General features: G+C 39.5%; 1 protein-coding gene across 4 annotated transcripts in view; it reads left to right on the forward strand.

The window, feature by feature from the left end:
- The window catches only part of Acyp2 (acylphosphatase 2), a 140,942-nt gene extending 129,263 nt beyond the window's left edge, over positions 1–11,679 (forward strand). For 3 of the 4 annotated variants that reach the window (XM_027387930.2, XM_027387931.2, XM_027387932.2), the window contains exon 4: positions 11,242–11,679. In XM_027387930.2, coding sequence (XP_027243731.1) covers positions 11,242–11,356 — 115 coding nt within the window. In that variant the 3' untranslated portion in view covers positions 11,357–11,679. The remainder of the gene's footprint in view (positions 1–11,241) is intronic. The other variant, XR_004772451.1, reaches the window with a different exon arrangement.
- Positions 11,680–19,827: the final 8,148 nt, after the last annotated feature.

Raw genomic sequence — 19,827 nt, forward strand, 5'->3', positions numbered from 1 at the left:
TAAGATTACAAACCACTTTTCAGTTTATATTTTCCTTGGCCTCAGGAACATTTTGAAGTCGACAAAGTCCCCTTAAAATTCTCTGTTCCCTTGGTTTTCCTAGCACAACACGTTGGCCCTCTTCTCTGGTCCTTCTCATGATTATTTCTGCTTCTCTTCTGTCAATCCATCAATGCTGGTGTTCCTTTAGATATGAGGAAATGGGTCCAGCAAAATCATACACTAAAACTGTACACTAGCAACAAATGAAAGGCACCTGCTACTTCTGAAGTCCTTAGCATAGGGTTTTATGGAGTTCTTGATAACTGAACAATAGCAATTGAGGTAGGCGTGGTATGTTAATCTGGTCAACTTCTAGTCCAAACCCCTTCTGCTGTCCTTTATTTCAGACCCAAGAAAGTTAGGAGCTAGATTTCCCTGACTTGCTTAGAAGTCAAGATTTCAAATGTAATTTATACTCTCACAGTCAGTGATATTTATGTGAAATTTGAACTTTGACTTGTGTTATGTGGACCAGGATCAGCAATGCTGAGACATCCATGGCTCTGGAGATGACAGCTCTGGTGGGGTTTCCTGCTATGTCCATGTGTCTGTGAATTATTTCAGTCCCCTTCCCCATATAGAGTATGTTTCAGGGAAGTTCTAGTAATTTCTACATGCCCAACAACCAAGCATGAAGATCCCCAAATCTACAGCCATTGTTACAATGCTAGCACCTTCTTGCCTCAGAATAAGACAAAAGTAACAGCCTGTTTGTCACATTGTCATGGGAGCTAGAGATTATGGTTATAGCCCCACCTGTTCCACCTTCTCCATTCCTAGCCCTTAGACTGGTGGCAGTTTCTCAGAATTCTGAGAAACTCATGCCTGAAATAGTTTCCCAGACTTAGTCATTTGAAGAGGTCGAGTGATGGGACATGCTATACCATATCTGAGAAGAACCTCTGCCAAGACTGAGCAGCCTTATGAGTGGAATTTCCATGGAAGTATGTGACTCTGGGGATCCCAGAGACTACTAAATGGGCAAAGTCAGAGAACAGTTATACTGTAATAACAGTTATTAAAAGCCTACTATGTGATCTTGATGGTCCATGAGGCGATTTATAACCAACCATCCTCTTCAATCTCTTCAGGAGTTCTGTGATGACAGTAATAGTAGGTGAGGAATCCCATCTCTGGTTAATTATTCAGGATTGGAGTTTCCTGGATTATCAGCTGACATGTTTTTATATATGCTATTAAAGTACCATTTAAACATTTATTTTTATAATTAGTATTATTTGTATAATAGTATTATTTGTCCACATATACCTGAATAAAGAAAGCTGTTTGGGAAAAGAGAATAGCAAAAATGTTATGCAGTGTCTTTCCATTATTAATGCCAGCTTAAAAGCTTGAGATTGGCAAGCCTCCCATTTGCTTTCAGTGTACTTGCTGTCTTTTTCTTCTGTCTGCTTCCTAACTTCAGTCTGTGTTTTATACAAGTGCTGCAGAGATATCTGAAAGGATAATTCCACCCCACGTTAGTCCCAGAAAATAGAACTTCTATGAACTATTGACAGTGTTGGCTTTCTGGTGTTTTAATTTCACCTCTTTGTTTCAGTCAAGGGTATTAGTTAGATGTCATTTTTTTCTATAATCCTAGGAACTCACCTGTCCACTTTCTGCAGGCAATGCTGACTTGAGTTGCACAGGAGACAATGCTGCTGGTTTCTGTTTCCACATATGATGAATTCTCTATGCATTATACTTTCTATGGCTTTGCTTAATGGTAGGTTAATAGGGCAGCTTTCAAACTGTGTTTCTCGGAGCCCTTGGAATGCTCCTGAGATGTTTGAGGGCAGTGAAGCCCATGGGGGATGTGATTTTTGTACAAACACACACAATACACACACACACACACACACACAGACACAACACACACACACACACACACACACACACACACACACACACACACACACACACGCCATTCTCTTGTATCAGAGAAACACTGGCCAAGAGCATGAAACTTTCATTTAAAATGTGTGTGTGGGGGGGAGTTCTTGTCTGTCAAAGGCTTGGAAATCCTGAATTAATGCAAGAAATACCTGAGTGGGTGTTTGCATATCTGTTGAGATACTAAGAAAAATGCCCTAGGACTTTCATATGTCAGCATCAACAGCCATGCACTATTCTTGGAAGGTGGCAGTATGCCTATGACTGAACTTGCAGGATAAACTTGTTTCCCTTGCTGTGCTGTAAGAATTACTCTGGACACCAAGCAAAACCAGTCACTGTGTTTATTTCTATCCTGTATAAACCCCGTCACAAGAAACATAGGGAAATTGGAGGAGCTATGCTGAATTGCAATGAACCAGTTGCAATGAATCATTTTGCTTCACAGGCTTAGATGTGGGTCATTAGTCAGATCCCAAGGCCTCCAACACCCTTTGAGAAGATGACTATACCCATTACTTGTGCTATTTCACTGGAAAACTTTTTTTTTTTTTTAGCTTTCAAAGGGTTTTTTAAAAAATAAGGTTTTTGTTTCATGTGCTATAAAATCAAAGTTGATTCCATTCTCAGAGTTTCTTTCTGCATGTGGATGGTATAGAACTTAGAATATCTTCCTAGGCATGGGAGCTATAGATCTGAAGACGGTATACAGGAAACAAAGACTCATTCTTTCAGTATGTTATTATCTAGCAATGACATTGTTATTCAATAATAAGACTGAGCCTGTCTTAGAACACGAATGCTAGTGTCCAGAAAGCATGTCAAGAACACATAAGCAATTACATAAATATAGCAATTTATAGATGTCATTGCCATAACACACAGCACAGTGGAGGCAGGGCCCTTTCATACTGCCTAAGCTCGTTTTCAATGGCCACAGCTGGCTGCTTAACTGTTGTCAAGGCCCTGAATGTGGCATTTACTGTATCTGATGGCTAAATATGTACCATCTGCCACAAAAAAAAATTATAGAGAATATTATAGAAATTCCACCAGGCCTGATGGTTGATGACTGCCTGAATGGCAACTAACACACAACACACACACACACACACACACACACACACACACACACACACACACACACACACACATATAATAATAATGAAACATAGAACCACTAATTTATTAGACAAAGAGATCTTTCCTTGGTCATTTGATATTCACCAGCAGGGTGTTTTATTTATTCATAATTCAAAGATGGCCTGAAGGTGCTTAGAAGTCATTCATGCAAGATCATTGTGATTTTCGCTTCTTCTAACAACATGTATCATCTTCATCAAATATGTAAGAAATGCATTCATAACGAAACCCCCTTCTTCTGTTGCTACTGCGTCATTGTTAAAGCCAGTATGATTTTGTAAAGATATAAAGCCTTACAAAAATTAGTTTCATTATTACAAACTCTACATAAGACATTTAAAAACACATTTAAAATTATTGCAGTGAAAGGAGAGATATGACTATTAAGTAATACGACTTCTGTCAACAGATTTTTTCCAATTTACATTGGAAAATGTAAGTTTTTTTTTTACTTGGATTTTGAACTTTCTAAAGATCCTATCAAAGGGTAACATTTCTTAAATAGAAATACCTCAAATACATGTGCATATGAATACATTCAGATTTGTAGCAGAAGTATTAGACTTCAGTTCCTCTCCGGTGTATAGAATGCATCTGCTCATCCAATGACTCATTCGACATTTATAGAGTCTCCTACACTAATGGATAAAATACGAAGGCACCAGAGCAATGCATCTGGCTGCGTTGTCCACTCCCTGTGCATTGTGCCCGGGCCCCTTTCTTTCTCTGCATAATTACTGCAGCAGTTCTCTAAAATGCAATAAGCAGGGAAATGTGGCTAAGGAGTCCAACATACAGAGTAACTTGAAATTATTCAGTCAGTATGAAAAAAACCTGACAAATGGGGGGGGGGCACACATGGCATGGTCCCTAGGCAAATTATAGGAAACCAATGAAAACAAGTAAGAAATGTTACATCACCAGTGAAGCTCAGCAAGACACAAGACTACAGCTTTAGAGCTCACTGGAATCTACACCTGCAAGGCTAAAATACTGCTCAAAATTAGCAAGAAAGGTAGAGCTTTACTAAGTAGAAATTTATTGAGAGGTACAGAGGACCTGAGCTAAGCAAACTACAAACTTTGAGTGAGGCACTTAAAGACATGAACAAAAGTGAAAATCTTCCTCTTGTTAGATTGCTATTTAAACACACTGTGGTTTGATTAGGGGATGCCGCCAGACCCCAGGATCATGTTTTAATGTCCAGATCTCCAGCTGCTGGCCCTATATTTGGAAATTCTAGAAACTTTAGGGATAACTTAGCAGCCTACTTGGAGGAAGTAGATCCCTGGGGTGGATCCTTCTTCAGGAGCATCTTGTCTTTGGCTCCTTTCTGTCACTCTGTCTGCCTTTTGTCTATAATGCCTTTTGTGGCAAAGAAGCTCCTGAGTTATATGTTTCTGACACCATGATATTCTGCCCACATGATCAGGACCAAGAAACCCTGGACTGAACCCTCTGAGATCATGAGCCAAAATAATTCTTCCCTCTTTTAAGTTGTTTCTGTCAAATATTTGTCACAAGTAGCTAATACAGATGTGAGTTTCCTCTCAATGGGTGTAATACTTAAAAGGGAATGTAGCAGGAATGGTTAAAATTATTCTAAGAGCTAGAAGTCAATATAAGATAACATTCAAAAGTAAAGTCATTGAAGGAGGAAGGGACACAACTGAATTAAAAGCACTCTAAAGCTATTGTGTAGATACTGACTTAGAGAGCAGAGATCCCAGTGCAGCCAAACAGAAACTCTAGCTAAGCATTAGGTGTATGTGCAAGTTTAGAGTGTGCTAGAAATTGCATTTGAAGTGTGTGGGAAAAGTTAAGCTATTCAGTAATAAGTACTGGAGACAATGTCTAACTATTAAAAATTAGGAGATCTTTTTACAGAATCCCACAAAAACTAAAGGCATCCTTTTAAAATTTCTTTTTTTGTGTAAAGGGGAGGGGAGGCAGAGAAGACTCTCGGTGCTGTGGAACACATCACTGCACACGTGTGGATGTCAGAGGACAATTTTCAGGTGTTCTTTTCTTCCTTTTTCAAACATGTGGATTCCAGGGCTGGAACTCAGATTGTCTGGCTTGACAGTAAATACCTTTATCTACTTAGACATTGACTGGCCCTAAAATTGTAAACACAAAGGATAAAACCATAGTTTAAAGATGTTACATTTTGAACACATGCATTTACTTTAGCTCCTACACAAACTCCCCTTACTAGGAAAAGGGATTTTCTTGAAGGTTTAACAATCCGTAAGGTCTAAGAATGGGAGAGAAAGTTACAGAAACTTTGAAAACTGGGAAGCAGATGAATGAATGAGGTAGACTTGAGCTGCACAACTGTGTAAAAGAGACAGTACAGTGGGAATCCCACAAGACTCAGACCATGGGATATAGGCATGAAGAGAGGGCTAATCATAAGACTGATTCCAATTTTGAACAGTAAGCACTTATCCTACAGACCATACTAGCAAGTTGCTGGGATCCCAGAGGAACTTACACTCTGGAGATGGTCCCATGGGCACAGTTGAGGACAATATAGGACTGAAAAAGAAATTCAGTGAAAGTAAATCATATTGAACATGGATGTCTTGCATTTTACTCAGCTTTCTATTACTATAGAAAAATATCAGAAATTATCACCTCATAAAGGGTAAAGGTTTATTTGACTCACTGTTTGGAGGTTCAGTCCATGACTGATTTGTGCCATTATTTGGGGCCTGTAATCAAGGAAAGGATGAGAGCTCCATAAGCCCTTCCAGGTTATCCCCCAAGTACCTTCAGATCTCCCAGTAAGCACCTTCTCAAAGGCTCCACTGTCTCCTACTGTCACCAACCTAGGGGAAGTCTTTAATGCATGGGCCTCTGGAGGGCACTTAAGATCTAATGTGCACCAAGCCTGTTTTAGTCAGGTGTCTTTCTGTGATAAGACACTGACCACTGTCAAACTGGGGAGGAAAGGGTGTGTTTCGTCTTACAACTTGTAGTCCATCATCCAGGGAATTCAGGGCAGAAACTGGAGGTCGAAGCTGAAGCAGAGGCTATGGAGGAGTGCTGCTTGCTCACTTGCCTGCGTTTTCATACAACCCAGGACCGCTTGCCCAGAGGTGGCCACACCCACAGTGAGCTGGGCACTCACATCCATCACCAGTCAAAAAATGAGCCATCATAGCCTTGCCTACAGGCCAGTCTGGTGGAGGTGTTTTCTTCACTAGTCTTTAGAGGTTCTTTCTTGCCAAAATGACTTGTGTCAAGTTGGCATAAAACCAGCCAGCACGAGGACCCTTCTTCACAGACTCCCAGGACAGGTATATCCAGGTCTGCATCCTGGGGGCAGGAATACTGGATGTGTTTTTCCTGGAGAATATAATAGATCCAAGAGAAAAGGTGTTCAGAAGGCCAGCATCAGACACTTGCCAGGGAAACAGGTTATTTGGCTCATCCTAATCAACACAGATGCAGAACTCAGGGACAAGCCAGTAGACAAATCCATTTTAGGTTGGGGAGGTGGGAGTCCCATATAAAAATATCTGTTAAGAAATTTAAATCTCCCCTCACATGGGTTGTTGCTGTTGAGAAATTATTGGCCCACACATTGACCCCTGGTTTCACTGGCTTTGACCAGCTTAGCAGGACCAGCATCCAAGGAAGTGCAATGCTGTGTTAAGGCCTCCCAGGGCTTGTTGTGTATCTATCAATGTGCAGTGAATGAAATTAACTCCTGCATTGCTGTAAATGTGAAGGCTATTTCATGCAAATGTATCTTTACATCCAAACTGCTCTTCAATTAAAAAGAAAAACATATTGTATCCCCTTCTGGAAAGAGAAGCTGTATCTTCTTTATCTTCTAAAAAGTGGGCTGCCAGGCTAGGAATTGGTGGCGCACGCCTTTAATCCCAGCACTCAGGAGGCAGGCAGATCTCTGTGAGTTCGAGACCAGCCTGTTCTACAAGAGCTAGTTCCAGGACGCCTCCAAAGCCACAGAGAAACCCTGTCTCAAAAAAACAAAACAAACAAACAACAAAATGTGGGCTGCCAAGATGGCTTAATGGGTACAGGTGCTTGATGCTATGCCTGGTAATGGAGTTTGGTCCCCAGGACCTACATGGTGAAAAGAAAGAACTGATTCCTAGAGGTTCTGCTCTGACCTCCACTAGCACAGATGCTACAGCGTGTGTGTGTGTGTGTGTGTGTGTGTGTGTGTGTGTGTGTGTGTGTGTACAAATAAATAAGTATAAAACAAAAATTAAACCAAATGGGTATGCCTATCCTGTTTTATCCAGCTTTCCCTGGGTCTTGCCCCACCAGTTACCATCCCTTTGTCCTTCCTGCCCAATCATCCCCCTGAGCTGAGGGCATGCATAGAGGCTGCAAAGCGCCAATTATATTTCCCTGCAGGTTCTGGGAGTGCTGCTGGAAGATTGGTCTTTGTCATCACCCTCTTAGGAATGACCTCAAGAAAGCAGTCTCCTAAGTGAAGGCTACATCCCTTCTCTGCACAACATTGTTTGTCTAGTTGGTACAGGAGCAGTAAAACCACAGCCCTTTCACCTTACACTGTACAACCCTGAAGGATCCTGGCTTTAGAGCTACTGTACTCTAAATCCTCACACCCACAGATAACAGAGCTCTCCCCTCATCAAAGAAGCTTCTTATAGCTGATGGAGATCATTACAGAGATCCACACAAGTGTTCAAAATGCAGAAAACCACTGACCCAGGGTACCCATCCCCAGCTGAGATGTCCAAATGCAACTCAGGTCCAGAGAAGATCTCGGAAGAAGGGAGGTAAAGATTGTAAGGCCAGAGTGTCCTCTATGTATGACAGGGATCTATACTCATTAAACCTCAATAATATTTCCACCTAAACAAGGCCTGCAGTACACTAGTTGACACGCTAACATGAATGAGGTAAATCTCTCAAGGCCCCGCCCCTAAATAAGCAGCAATGGGCAATTGATGGCAGTTGAATCAGTCTTCTCCAGAGACAAACCCCTTGAAACTACCCAGATGTGGTTTTCATTACACAGAAACTTCTCTTAAGATCATCATGACCTTACCGTTGTAGGTGTAATGATCACTCCTAAGTTCTTTCTTCCCCTGACCACCAGCAGGTGTGGTGGACTCCCTTTTGTTCCCTGCAGACTGTATGGGCTTTCAGGGTACCACACTCTCCTAGTTTTCTGGAGAGCTCAATGAATGGCTCTCTGTTCCGATTTTTCTTCACCTTTTTGAACTCTTCACATTAGTGTACCTCAAGATGCAGTCACAGGATGCCGATTCTTTCTATCTTCATTTCCATGATGATCCCGAACAGTCTGACAGTGTTCAATACTGGTCTGTCTGATAAATGACTCTGAATTTTGTTTCCTCTAGCTAGACTTGTAGATCCCACCACCTACTCAACATCTCACCTGGATGGCTAGTAGCATCTCAAGCTTGGCAACCCAAAACTAAATTTCTCATCTTGCTCCCAAATCTTCCTCTCTCCCTACGTCTCTTTGTCAGTAACAACTCTATCCAGCTAGTTACTCTAAAAAAAATTACCAGCTGTCATCCCTACCCCTTTCATTTTCTCACACCTACACACAGTTAGTGAGTAAATCTACTCACAATCCTCTAGAAGCATTCAGAGCCTGGCCATTTCTCCTCTGCTGCTACCACATGGAGCAGTTTACTGAGTTCTCTTGCTTTCTACCTCCTTGGAAACAGTAGTAGATTGTGAGCTACAAGGCTCAACTGTAGAACAAAGAAAAAGTACATATAAAGAACTTAGCAGAGAGTTAGTGCTCATTAAATGTTAATTTTGGTTACAATTTTGGCCTTTGTTTCCACCAGGGTTTGAAGATTTGACAGGTAAAATAGAAGTCATCAGCTGTTTGTCATGAAAATTGAATTTTATTCAACAAGTGTGTGATGGCTTCAATGAGAATGGCCCCTATATGCTCATATATTTGAATTCTTGGTCCCTAGTTGGTGGAACCGATTGGAAAAGATTAGGCGTAGTTTTGTTGGAGGAAGTGTGTCACTGGGGGTGGGCTTTGAGGTTTCAAAGGCTCTAACGTCCCCAGTTAGCTCTCTCTGCCTCACGCTTGTGGATCAGATGTAAGCTCTCAGCTACTGCTCCAGCACCTTGCCTGCCTGCCTGCCTGCCTGCCACTATACTTCCCACCACGATAGTCGTGAACACCACCCCTCTAGAAGAGTGAGCTCCAGATTAAAATGCTTTTTTTTTATAAGTTGTCTTGACCATGGTGTTTAATCACAGCAATAGAAAAGTAACTAAGAAAATGAAATTTCCATTTTTTTAAGATTTTAATTAGATAAGTAAAAGAAATGAAGTCTGTAACTATTGATGATTTAGCTGGGGGGGGGGGCGTGCAAAATTAACCTCACCCAGCAAAAGTCTCAAGTAAGAGACAAGTAGGTAGAGCTCAAAGCATACTGGCCATTTGAGTCCTTAGAATTCTTTTCCCTGGTTAAGAGTCATTTTCAGACAATCAGTTTTACCCAGAAAATAGTAAAAAAATCCAAGCTTTCATCCAGTATAAGATTATGCTGTGCAGCAGAATACAGGGGTGGTTTCACAGCAAGAGGTCATTTCAGGGATGCCAGGGACTGTTTCCTCTATAACAGCTGGGCTCACACCATCACTTGTAAACAACAGCCTCATCATTGTATGGGAGCAAGTCTCACTTGGTAAAGTGCTTGCCTGCAGGCATGGGTACCTGAGTTTGATCCCTAGAAACCATGTGATGAAAATGCTGATCGTGGTGTTCATGCTAGTAACCCCAGTGCTAGAGTGGAAAGACAGAAACGGGGTTCACTGGCAAGTTCCAGGCCTCTTACAGATCTTGTCTCAAAAAAAAAAAAAAAAAAAAAAACCAGTGTATGGCACCTAAGGAACAATACTCAGCTGTTCTCTAGCCTCCACACATGCACACATGTACACACACACACACACACACACACACACACACACATCACTATACAGGATCATTGCATTCGTCACTTTTCTCATTGCTATGACAAAAGCGACTTTAAGGGTTCATTTTGGCTCAGAGTTTGGGGGTACAGTCTGTCATGGTGGAGAAGATCTGATGGCAGGAAGTTGAAGCAGCATATGACTCTACATCAGCAGTCAAGAAGCAGCAAATGAATTCTTGTGCTCAGCTAGCTTTCTCCTTTTTATGTATTCTGAGGCTCTAGTCCATGGGATTATGTCATCCACATTCCTACCTGAGCATAATTTAGATAATAACTCAGACATGCCCAGAAGCTTGTGTCTTCCAGATTCTGTCAAGTTCATAATATTGACCGTCACAACCACTGAATCAGTTATTCCAACCAATAGAAGATTCTGGAAAATCCTTAACTGTTATCTGAGGTCTCCATGGTATATGAGAAAGGTCTGAACTGTAGATGTAGAGTTAAGTGAAATCTTGGTTAAATCTCAAATGCATAAATTAAGTCATATACATTGCTAATGAGTTAAGATAATCACTGCTCTGAATAAGCAGAAATATGTTTTCAGAACAATTAGAGTGTTTCATGCAATGCGATAATTTTGCTAATGTATATGGTAAGAACTGTATTTAACAGGAAAATGGGTCATCTAGTTTTATTTAATGTTTTGAGGAAATCATGTCTATTCTTTTGCAGTAATGTTCTCTCTATATATAACATGAATACACACACACACACACACACACACACACACACACACACACACAGGTGCACATGTGCACACTTGAGCATATAAATCTACCATATACTCCGTAATGAAAAGAATGGTTAATTGCTTTTACTACTAGCCACTTTGTAAAAATATTTTGAAACTTAAAAGAGCTAGGAAATAATGGCCTTGAAGTGTTTCTTTTGGGGCAGGGAGAATGATCTTAATAGGAAGTAAATTGCTTAAATTATTACTCTTTCTATGTCCATGTGTAACTATAAATTATAGTTGGTAGTATTCTTAGAACAGCATGTACAATGTAAACAATTATTTTAATTAATTTTGGTATATAGAATAACATCCTTCATTGTGACATTATATGCAAAAGTTGCACTGCAAATGTGAACTCCCTTTATTACCTCTGATGGGATCTTTTAGTAAATCTGTGTGTACTATACATGCTCATTTCTATTTGTTTCTGTTTTGTAGGAAGGCCTGGCTAAGCAAGGTTGGGAGTCCTAGTTCTCGAATCGACCGGACAGACTTTTCTAATGAAAAAACCATCTCTAAACTTGAATACTCCAATTTTAGTATTCGATACTAATTGAAGAAAAATAACAATTGTAATGCTTACATTGCAGAAAATAAAACATATTCTTAAGTTTATAGTAGTAGAATTAGAAATGGGAACTTTCTGTTCTGGAAACCTCAGAATTATATGTTACTAAAATGTCTAAAACTAAAAATTTAACCCACCTATGTTTTTAGCAAGCAGAAACCAAATATTACAAAATAAAATATTGTTATAAAATATCTGATACAATTATTCAAGTGAAGCATTGTCTTCTGGAATCATTAATTTCAGAAAACTTTACAGTATACATGTTATTCTGCTAGATGTGAAATAAAGTTAACTATCTAAAATTATCTTTAGGTACTGTTGCCTAATAAGGTGAATTTTAATGTCCTCTGAATAATAATTTACTATAAAAGTTGTGTAATTTGTATTGCTATTGAAGTCTTAAAATGATTAAAATAAATTTGTGTGATGATCACTGTAACCTGAAATAATAACAATAGTGTTAGTATGTAGAATTCTGATGAAATCCAAGCCTGATTCAGGACTCAGTTGGAGCTACTTGGCATGTTTGACTTCATTGTTCTGTGGAGTGGAGTGATAGATTTGGTGACAGCAGCTAAAAGAGCTCATTCCGTATATCGAGCTTCAGCTGCAATCCTATGACTAAAAACACTGAAAGTCTAAACAAATCACCCAAACTTGGATTATCATTTGGGGTTCTTCAATGATAATCAGGCAACATAATATTTGAACACTGGGGTTAATTTCTATACTTCAGAATTGTAATATTGAATAGGAAAGGCCTTTAACAGGAAGTGCTGTTTCAAATGGGTGTATAATATGTATGTTCTTCAATGATTTCTATATTGTTTTGTTGAAATAGGGTTTCTTTGTGTAACTCTGGTTGTTCTGGAACTTGCTCTGTAGACCAGGCTGGCCTCAAACTCACAGAGATTCACCTGCCTCTGCCTCCCAAGTGCTGGGATTAAAGGTGTGTGCCACCAACACCCAGAAGTTTTGTTTTTCTTTATTGTGTGTGTACATGGGCATTTGTGTGTGGATGTAGAATTGCATGTACTGTGATGTGTGTGCAGAGGTCAGAGGACGACATTTCATAAGTCACTTCTCTCCTTCTACTTTAAATATGGGTCCTTAGCTTTCAGGATTATGTAACAAGCACCTTTATCACAGAGGTCCTGATTTTCACATTTTCATAACAATATAACCCTCCATTAAAACACAACTTTATATAAAACTGAACACATAAAAGTACTTGGTTGGCCCGTTCGTCATCATCACTGTCCAGAGTCATCTGATACTAGCCATCTGAGCACTGGACCGAATTTGGCGGCAGGATCCGACACATTGGGACCCCGGTGGCAGTTCTGTCTCCATCTACCGGCCCAGTGGGACCCAACACACCCGAACACTGCCGATGCCCCGGTAACAGTGGCACCTCCATTCACGAGAAGAGGACAGACATCAGATTATTGGATCTGTTTGCATTTACCAGAAGAGAACCTTGGTCCCATATCCACCAGGAGAGCAAGAAACTCCTGCTACAACCACCAGAAGAAAGGATGAGAAGAGGACAAGGTAAAAGCACTTTCAACAACAGAAAACCCAATATGACACCACCGGAGACTAGGAACCATAAACCAGCAAGATCTGAACATCACAATGCAGATGAGCCAGAAGAGAATGACCTTAAAAACATCTTCAGAAAAATGATAGAGGACCTCAAAGAGGACATGAGAAAATCCCTAAAAGAAATGGAAGAAAAAAACAAACCAAAAAATACAAGATATCAACAAATCTCTCAAGGAAACAGTTCAAGACCTAAAAACTGAAATAGAGACAATAAAGAAAGCACAATCTGAGGGAATTCTGGAAATAGAAAAGCTGGGTAAGTGATCAGGAACTACAGATGTAAGCATAACCAACAGAATACAAGAGATGGAAGAGAGAATCTCAGGAGTTGAAGACACACTAGCAGAAATAGATTCATCAACCAAAGAAAATCTTAAGTCCAACAAATCCCTAACACAAAATATCCAGGAAATATGGGATACCGTGAAAAGACCAAACCTAAGAATAATAGGTATAGAAGAAGGTGAAGAAATCCAACTCAAAGGCATAGAAAACATATTCAACAAAATCATAGAAGAAAACTTTCCCAACCTAAAGAAATACATGCCAATGAAAATACAAGAAGCCTACAGAACACCAAATAGACTGAACCAAAAAAAAAGTCTCCTTGCCACATAATAATCAAAACATCAAACATACAGAACAAAGAGAAAATATTAAGAGCAGCAAAGGAAAAAGGTCAAGTAACCTATAAAGGCAAACCTATCAGAATCACACCTTATTTTCTGAAGGCCAGAGAGTCCTGGATAGATATTCTACCTACACTAAGAGACCATGGATGCCAGCCCAGACTACTATACCCAGCAAAGCTTTTAATCATTATAGATGGACAAAACAAGATATTCCATGACAAAACCAGATTCAAACAATACATATCTACCAATCCAGCCCTACAGAAAGTTTGGAAGGAAAACTGCAACCCAAGGAAGTTAACTACAACCAGAAAAATAAAGGCAATAGATAACCCCACTTTACCAACAGCCAAAAGGAAAAAGGGACAGAATCCCACACATAATCTTGCCACCATCACCAAATCAAAAACAAACAAGAATGAACAATCAATGGTCATTAATATCCATCAACATTAATGGTCTTAACTCCCCTATAAAAAGACACAGATTAGCAGAATGGATAAGAAGACAGAATCCTTCCTTCTGCTGCATACAAGAAACACACCTCAACTTCAAAGAGAGAAGGTACCTAAGAATTAAAAGGTGGGAAAAGATTTTCCAATCAAATGGACCCAAGAAACAAGTGGGGATAGCAATCCTAATATCCAACAAATTGGACTTTAAACTAAAATCAATCAAATGAGATGAAGGAGGTCACTTCCTTTCCCAAATACAAAGGCATCCATGTTTGTAAAAGAAACATTACTAAAACTCAAGTCACACATAAAACCACACACACTTATAGTGGGAGACTTCAACACCCCACTCTCACCACTGGACAGGAACACCAGACAGAAACTTAACAAAGAAACAAAAGAACTAACAGAAGTTATGGCGCAATTGGACTTAACAGATATCTATAGAACATTCCATCCAAATACAAATCAATTTACCTTCTTCTCAGCTCTACATGGAACCTTCTCTAAAATCGACCACATACTTGGCAACATAACAAACCTTAACAGAAACAGAAAAATTGAAATAACCCCCTGTGTCTTATCAGACCACCATGCTTTAAAATTAGAATTCAGCAACAACATGAACTACAGAAAACCTACAAACTCATGGAAATTAAGTAACACCCAATTGCACAATTCATGGGTCCAGGAAGAAATAAAAAAGGAAATTAAAGATTTCCTAGAATTCAATGAGAATGAGGACACAACATACCCAAACCTATGGGATACTTTGAAAGCAGTGCTAAGAGGAAAGTTCATAGCACCAAATGCCACATGAAGAAACAGGAGAATAATCACACTAGAGAATTAACAGCACAACTGGAAGTCTTAGAAAACAAAGAAGCCAATACACCCTGGAGGAGCAGATGCCAGGAAATAATCAAATTGAGGGCTGAAATCAATAAAATGGAAACTAAGAGAACAATGCAAAGAATCAATATAACAAAAAGTTGGTTCTTCGAGAAAATCAACAAGATAGACAAACCTTTATCCAAACTTACCAAACAACAAAGAGTGAACATGCAAATTAATAAAATCAGGAATGAAAAGGGAGACATAACAACAGACACTGAGGAAATCCAGAGAATCATCGGGTCATACTTCGAAAACCTATGTTCCTCAAAATTCAAAAATGTAAAGGAAATGGACAATTTTCTGGACAGATTTCACTTACCAAAATTAAACCGAGAACAGATAAGCAACTTAAATAGACCTATAACCCCTAATGAAATTGAAGCAGTCATCAAAAGTCTCTCAACAAAAAAAAACCCAGGGCCAGATGGCTTCAGTGCAGAATTCTAACAGAAATTCAAAGTACAGTTATACCAATTCTCCTCAAAGTAGTCCACACAATAGAAGCAGAAGGGTCATTACCAAACTCTTTTTATGAGGCTTCAATAACCTTGATACCCAAGCTACACAAAGACACAACTAAGAAAGAGAACTACAGACCAATATCCCTCATGAACATTGATGCAAAAATTCTCAATAAAATATTGGCAAATCGAATCCAAGAACACATCAGAGAAATCATCCATCACGATCAAGTAGGCTTCATCCCAGAGATGCAAGGATAGTTCAACATACAAAAATCCATCAATGTAATCGACCATATAAACAGACTGAGGAAAAAAAAAAAACACATGATCATCTCACTAGATGCTGAAAAAGCCTTTGACAAAATCCAATCCAAAATCCTTCATGATAAAGGTCTTGGAGAAATCAGGGATAACAGGAACATACCTCAGCATAATAAAACCAATATACAGCAAGCCAACATCCAACGTCAAAATCAAATGGAGAGAAACTCATTGCAGTTCCTCTAAAATCAGGAACAAGACGAGGCTGTCCACTCTCTCCATAACTCTTCAATATTGTACTTGAAGTTCTAGCCAGAGCAATAAGAAAACAAAAGGAGATCAAGGGGATACAAATCAGAAAGGAAGAAGTCAAACTCTCACTATTTGCAGATGGTATGATAGTCTACATAAGTGACCCAAAAAACTCTACCAGGAACTCCTACAGCTGATAAACACCTTCAGCACAGTGGCAGGATACAAGATTAACTCAAAAAAATCTGTAGCCCTACTATACATTGGTGGACACATTGTATGACACATTGGTGGAGAAAGAAATCAGAGAAACATCACCCTTTACAATTGCCACAAACAACATAAAATACCTTGGGGTAACACTATCCAAAAAAAAAAAGTGAAAGACTTATACAGTAAGAACTTTGAGTCTCTAAAGAAAGAAATTAAAGAAGATACCAGAAAATGGAAAGATCTCCCATGCTCTTGGATAGACAGGATCAACATAGTAAAAATGGCAATGTTACCAAAAGCAATCTACAGATTCAATGCAATCCCTATCAAAATCCCAACACAATTCTTCACTGACCTTGAAAGAACAATTCTCAACTTTATATGGAGAAACAAAAGACCCAGGATAGCCAAAACAACCCTGTACAATAGAGGACCTTCTGGAGGCATCACCATCCCTGACTTCAAGCTCTATTACAGAGCTATAGTACTGAAAACACCTTGATATTAGCACAAAAATAGACAGGTAGACCAATGGAATTGAATTGAAAACCCTGATATTAACCCACACACCTACGAACAACTTATTTTTGACAAGCAATCCAAATATATACACTGGAACAAAGAGAACATCTTCAACAAATGGTGCTGGCATAACTAGATGCAAACATGTAGAAGACTACAGATAGACCCAAGCCTTTCGCTCTGCACAAAACTTAAGTCCAAATGGATCAAAGACCTTAACATAAATCCAGCCACACTGAACCTATTAGAAGATAAAGTGGGAAATATCCTTGAATTAATTGGTACAGGAGACTGCTTTCTGAACATAACACCAGTAGCACAGACACTGAGATCAACAATTAATAAATGGGACCTCCTGAAACTGAGAAGCTTCTGTAAGGCAAAGGACACAGTCAGCAAGACAAAATGACAGCCCACAGACTAAGACAAGGTATTCACCAACCCCACATCTGACAGAGGGCTGTTCTCCAAAATATACAAAGAACTCAAGAAGCTAGTCTCCAAAACACCAAACAATCCAATTAAAAAGTGGGGTACAGAACTAAATAGACAATTCTCAATAGAGGAATCTAAAATGGCTGAAAGACACATAAGAAAGTGTTCAACATCCTTAGCCATTAGGGAAATGAAAATCAAAACAACTCTGAGATACCATCTTACTCCTGTCAGAATGGCTAAAATCAAAAACACCAATGACAGTTTATGCTGGAGAGGATGTGGAGAAAGGGGAACACTTCTCCACTGCTGGTGGGAGTGCCAACTTGTACAGCCACTTTGGAAATCAGTATGGTGACTCCTCAAGAAAATGGAAATCAGTCTACCACAAGATCCAGCAATTCCACTCCTGGGCATATACCCAAAAGAAGCATATTCATACAACAAAGACATCTGTTCAACGATGTTCATAGCACCACTATTTTTTAATAGCCAGAAACTAGAAGCAGCCTAGATGCCCCTCAACTGAAGAATGGATAGAGAAAATGTGGTACATTTGCACAGTGGAGTACTACTCAGCAGAAAAAAACAATGGAATCTTGAAATTTGCAGGAAAATGGATGGAACTCGAAGAAACCATTCTGAGTGAGGTAACCCAATCACAAAAAGACAAACATGATATGTACTCACTCATATGTGGATTTTAGACATAGAGTAAAGGATTACCAGCCTACAATCCACACTGCCAGAGAAACTAGTAAACAAGGAGGACCCTAAAAGAGACAAACATTGTCCCCTGGAGAAGGGGAAAGGGTCACCATCCCCTGAGCAAATTGAGAGCATGGGAAGAGGGGGAGGGAGCTATGAGAATGAGAAGGGAAGAAAAGGAAGGATGCAGAGGTCATGAGGGAGCGGAAAGGTTGAGTCAGGTGTAGTTTAGAAGAAAGGATATGTGATAGGTAAGATTTTTAGTTGGGGGGGTGGTAGGGGAGGAAGGGAGGGAGGGGGAAGGGAACTGGGATTGTCATGTAATTCAATCTTGTTTGTAATTCAAATAAAAATAAATCACTTTGGAAAGTCCAAAATATTGACGACAACAACAACAACAAAAAGAGTAGTTGGTTGCTGTGTTTTGTTGTTGTTGTTTAGCACAACTGGTGTGTTTGAAAATGCCCCTGGAGCTTGGACTGTCCTTCCTTGATTTCTGGTCTATTTCAAATCCCTTAGTGCAGATTCAAACCTACCATCCTATCTGTGTAGCAAATTCCACTGTGATATGTAGTCTTAGGCATGACCTGTACCTCCAAGTCTGTATACAGGCCTGTCCTCTACCTGCAGCATAATGAGATTTGAGAGAAGGGAGTAAAGGTGGGATGTCTGTTATCTTGAAAAGTTTATTCCATGGATTACAATAACATCACATGTGCATAAGACAGTGAGTGCGATGTTGGGAAATGACCTTCCATATAACCTAAAAGAAAAGAAGCATTCCTATTATTTGAGACTATCATAATGGGTAGTTTAATTTTATTCTGTTCTATTTCGCTACCCCATGTTAAGGAAAGAAGACATGATTTTGTGTTCTGTTTCTTTGGGGAGGATTTTCATGCTAGGTGCATCTGAAGACTTTTCTTCTTAGGTTTCATTTTAAGAGCATTGCCGGTGGTGCATGCCTTTAATCCCAGCACTCGGGATAAAAGCAGACAGATCTCTGAATTTGAGGCCATTCTGGTCTATAGAATGAGTTCCAGGACAGTCAAGGGTACACAGAGAAACATGTCTTGAAAGATGATGATGATGATGATGATGATGATGATGATGTGTGTGTGTGTGTGTGTGTGTGTGAGAGAGAGAGAGAGAGAGAGAGAGAGAGAGAGAGAGAGAGAGAGAGAGTGAGAGAGAGAGAGCGAGAGAGCAGAGAGAGCATTGTACTCTGGGTATGGAGAAAGATACATATTGGGTCGTCAGTGGGTAAAAGAGAAGCAGAAATCCTGAGACCTGAGGAAGCAAAGGATTACCTCAGACTCTGGAAATGGCCAAGAAGCTGCACTCTACCCACTTCATGAAAAACCTGTGCCTTTCTTCCAGAAGTTCTACCAAGATGCCTATCCCCAAAGTACTGCAAAACATCTATAAGTGCTGACATGGCCTAGGCTTCAGTCAAAGTAACTGATGCACACTTGAGATCAAAGAGCCCAGCCTGGGATGCTTTGTTACCTCCTAAGGCCTCATATGTGCTCCTTCTGAAAGAACACAGCACACTGTGGAAACAGACTTAACTTCCTAGCTCACAGACAGCTTTAGGAAGATGGACATGTCTTCCCGTTCATGTTTGGAATAAAGACCTGTATTTCTCTACACATAAAAAGGCTCATGGGTTTTTAAAATATATATGATCCAAATTTGGCACTGATACATGATGCTTTATTGCCTTTAGTAGTGTTCTTATTTCTTTAAAAAATACACTTTGTGAAACAATCTTCCATCTGCACAAAGTAAATCATATTAATGACTAATAAATAAATAACCTCTACTAGTGGGTAGAAATGCTGTAGGTAACAACTGAAAATAGGTGTATATGAATGGGTAGAAAGCAAGATAAATAGGATAAAGCAATGTATAAATGTGTTATAGAAACCAGATAACACACCTTAAATTTTTATTTGTTGAATTTCATATGTAATTTAGACAAAAATTTTAATTTGTATTCAGTA

This window comes from Cricetulus griseus (genome assembly GCF_003668045.3).
Source record: "Cricetulus griseus strain 17A/GY chromosome 1 unlocalized genomic scaffold, alternate assembly CriGri-PICRH-1.0 chr1_1, whole genome shotgun sequence".
Lineage (NCBI taxonomy): Eukaryota > Metazoa > Chordata > Mammalia > Rodentia > Cricetidae > Cricetulus > Cricetulus griseus.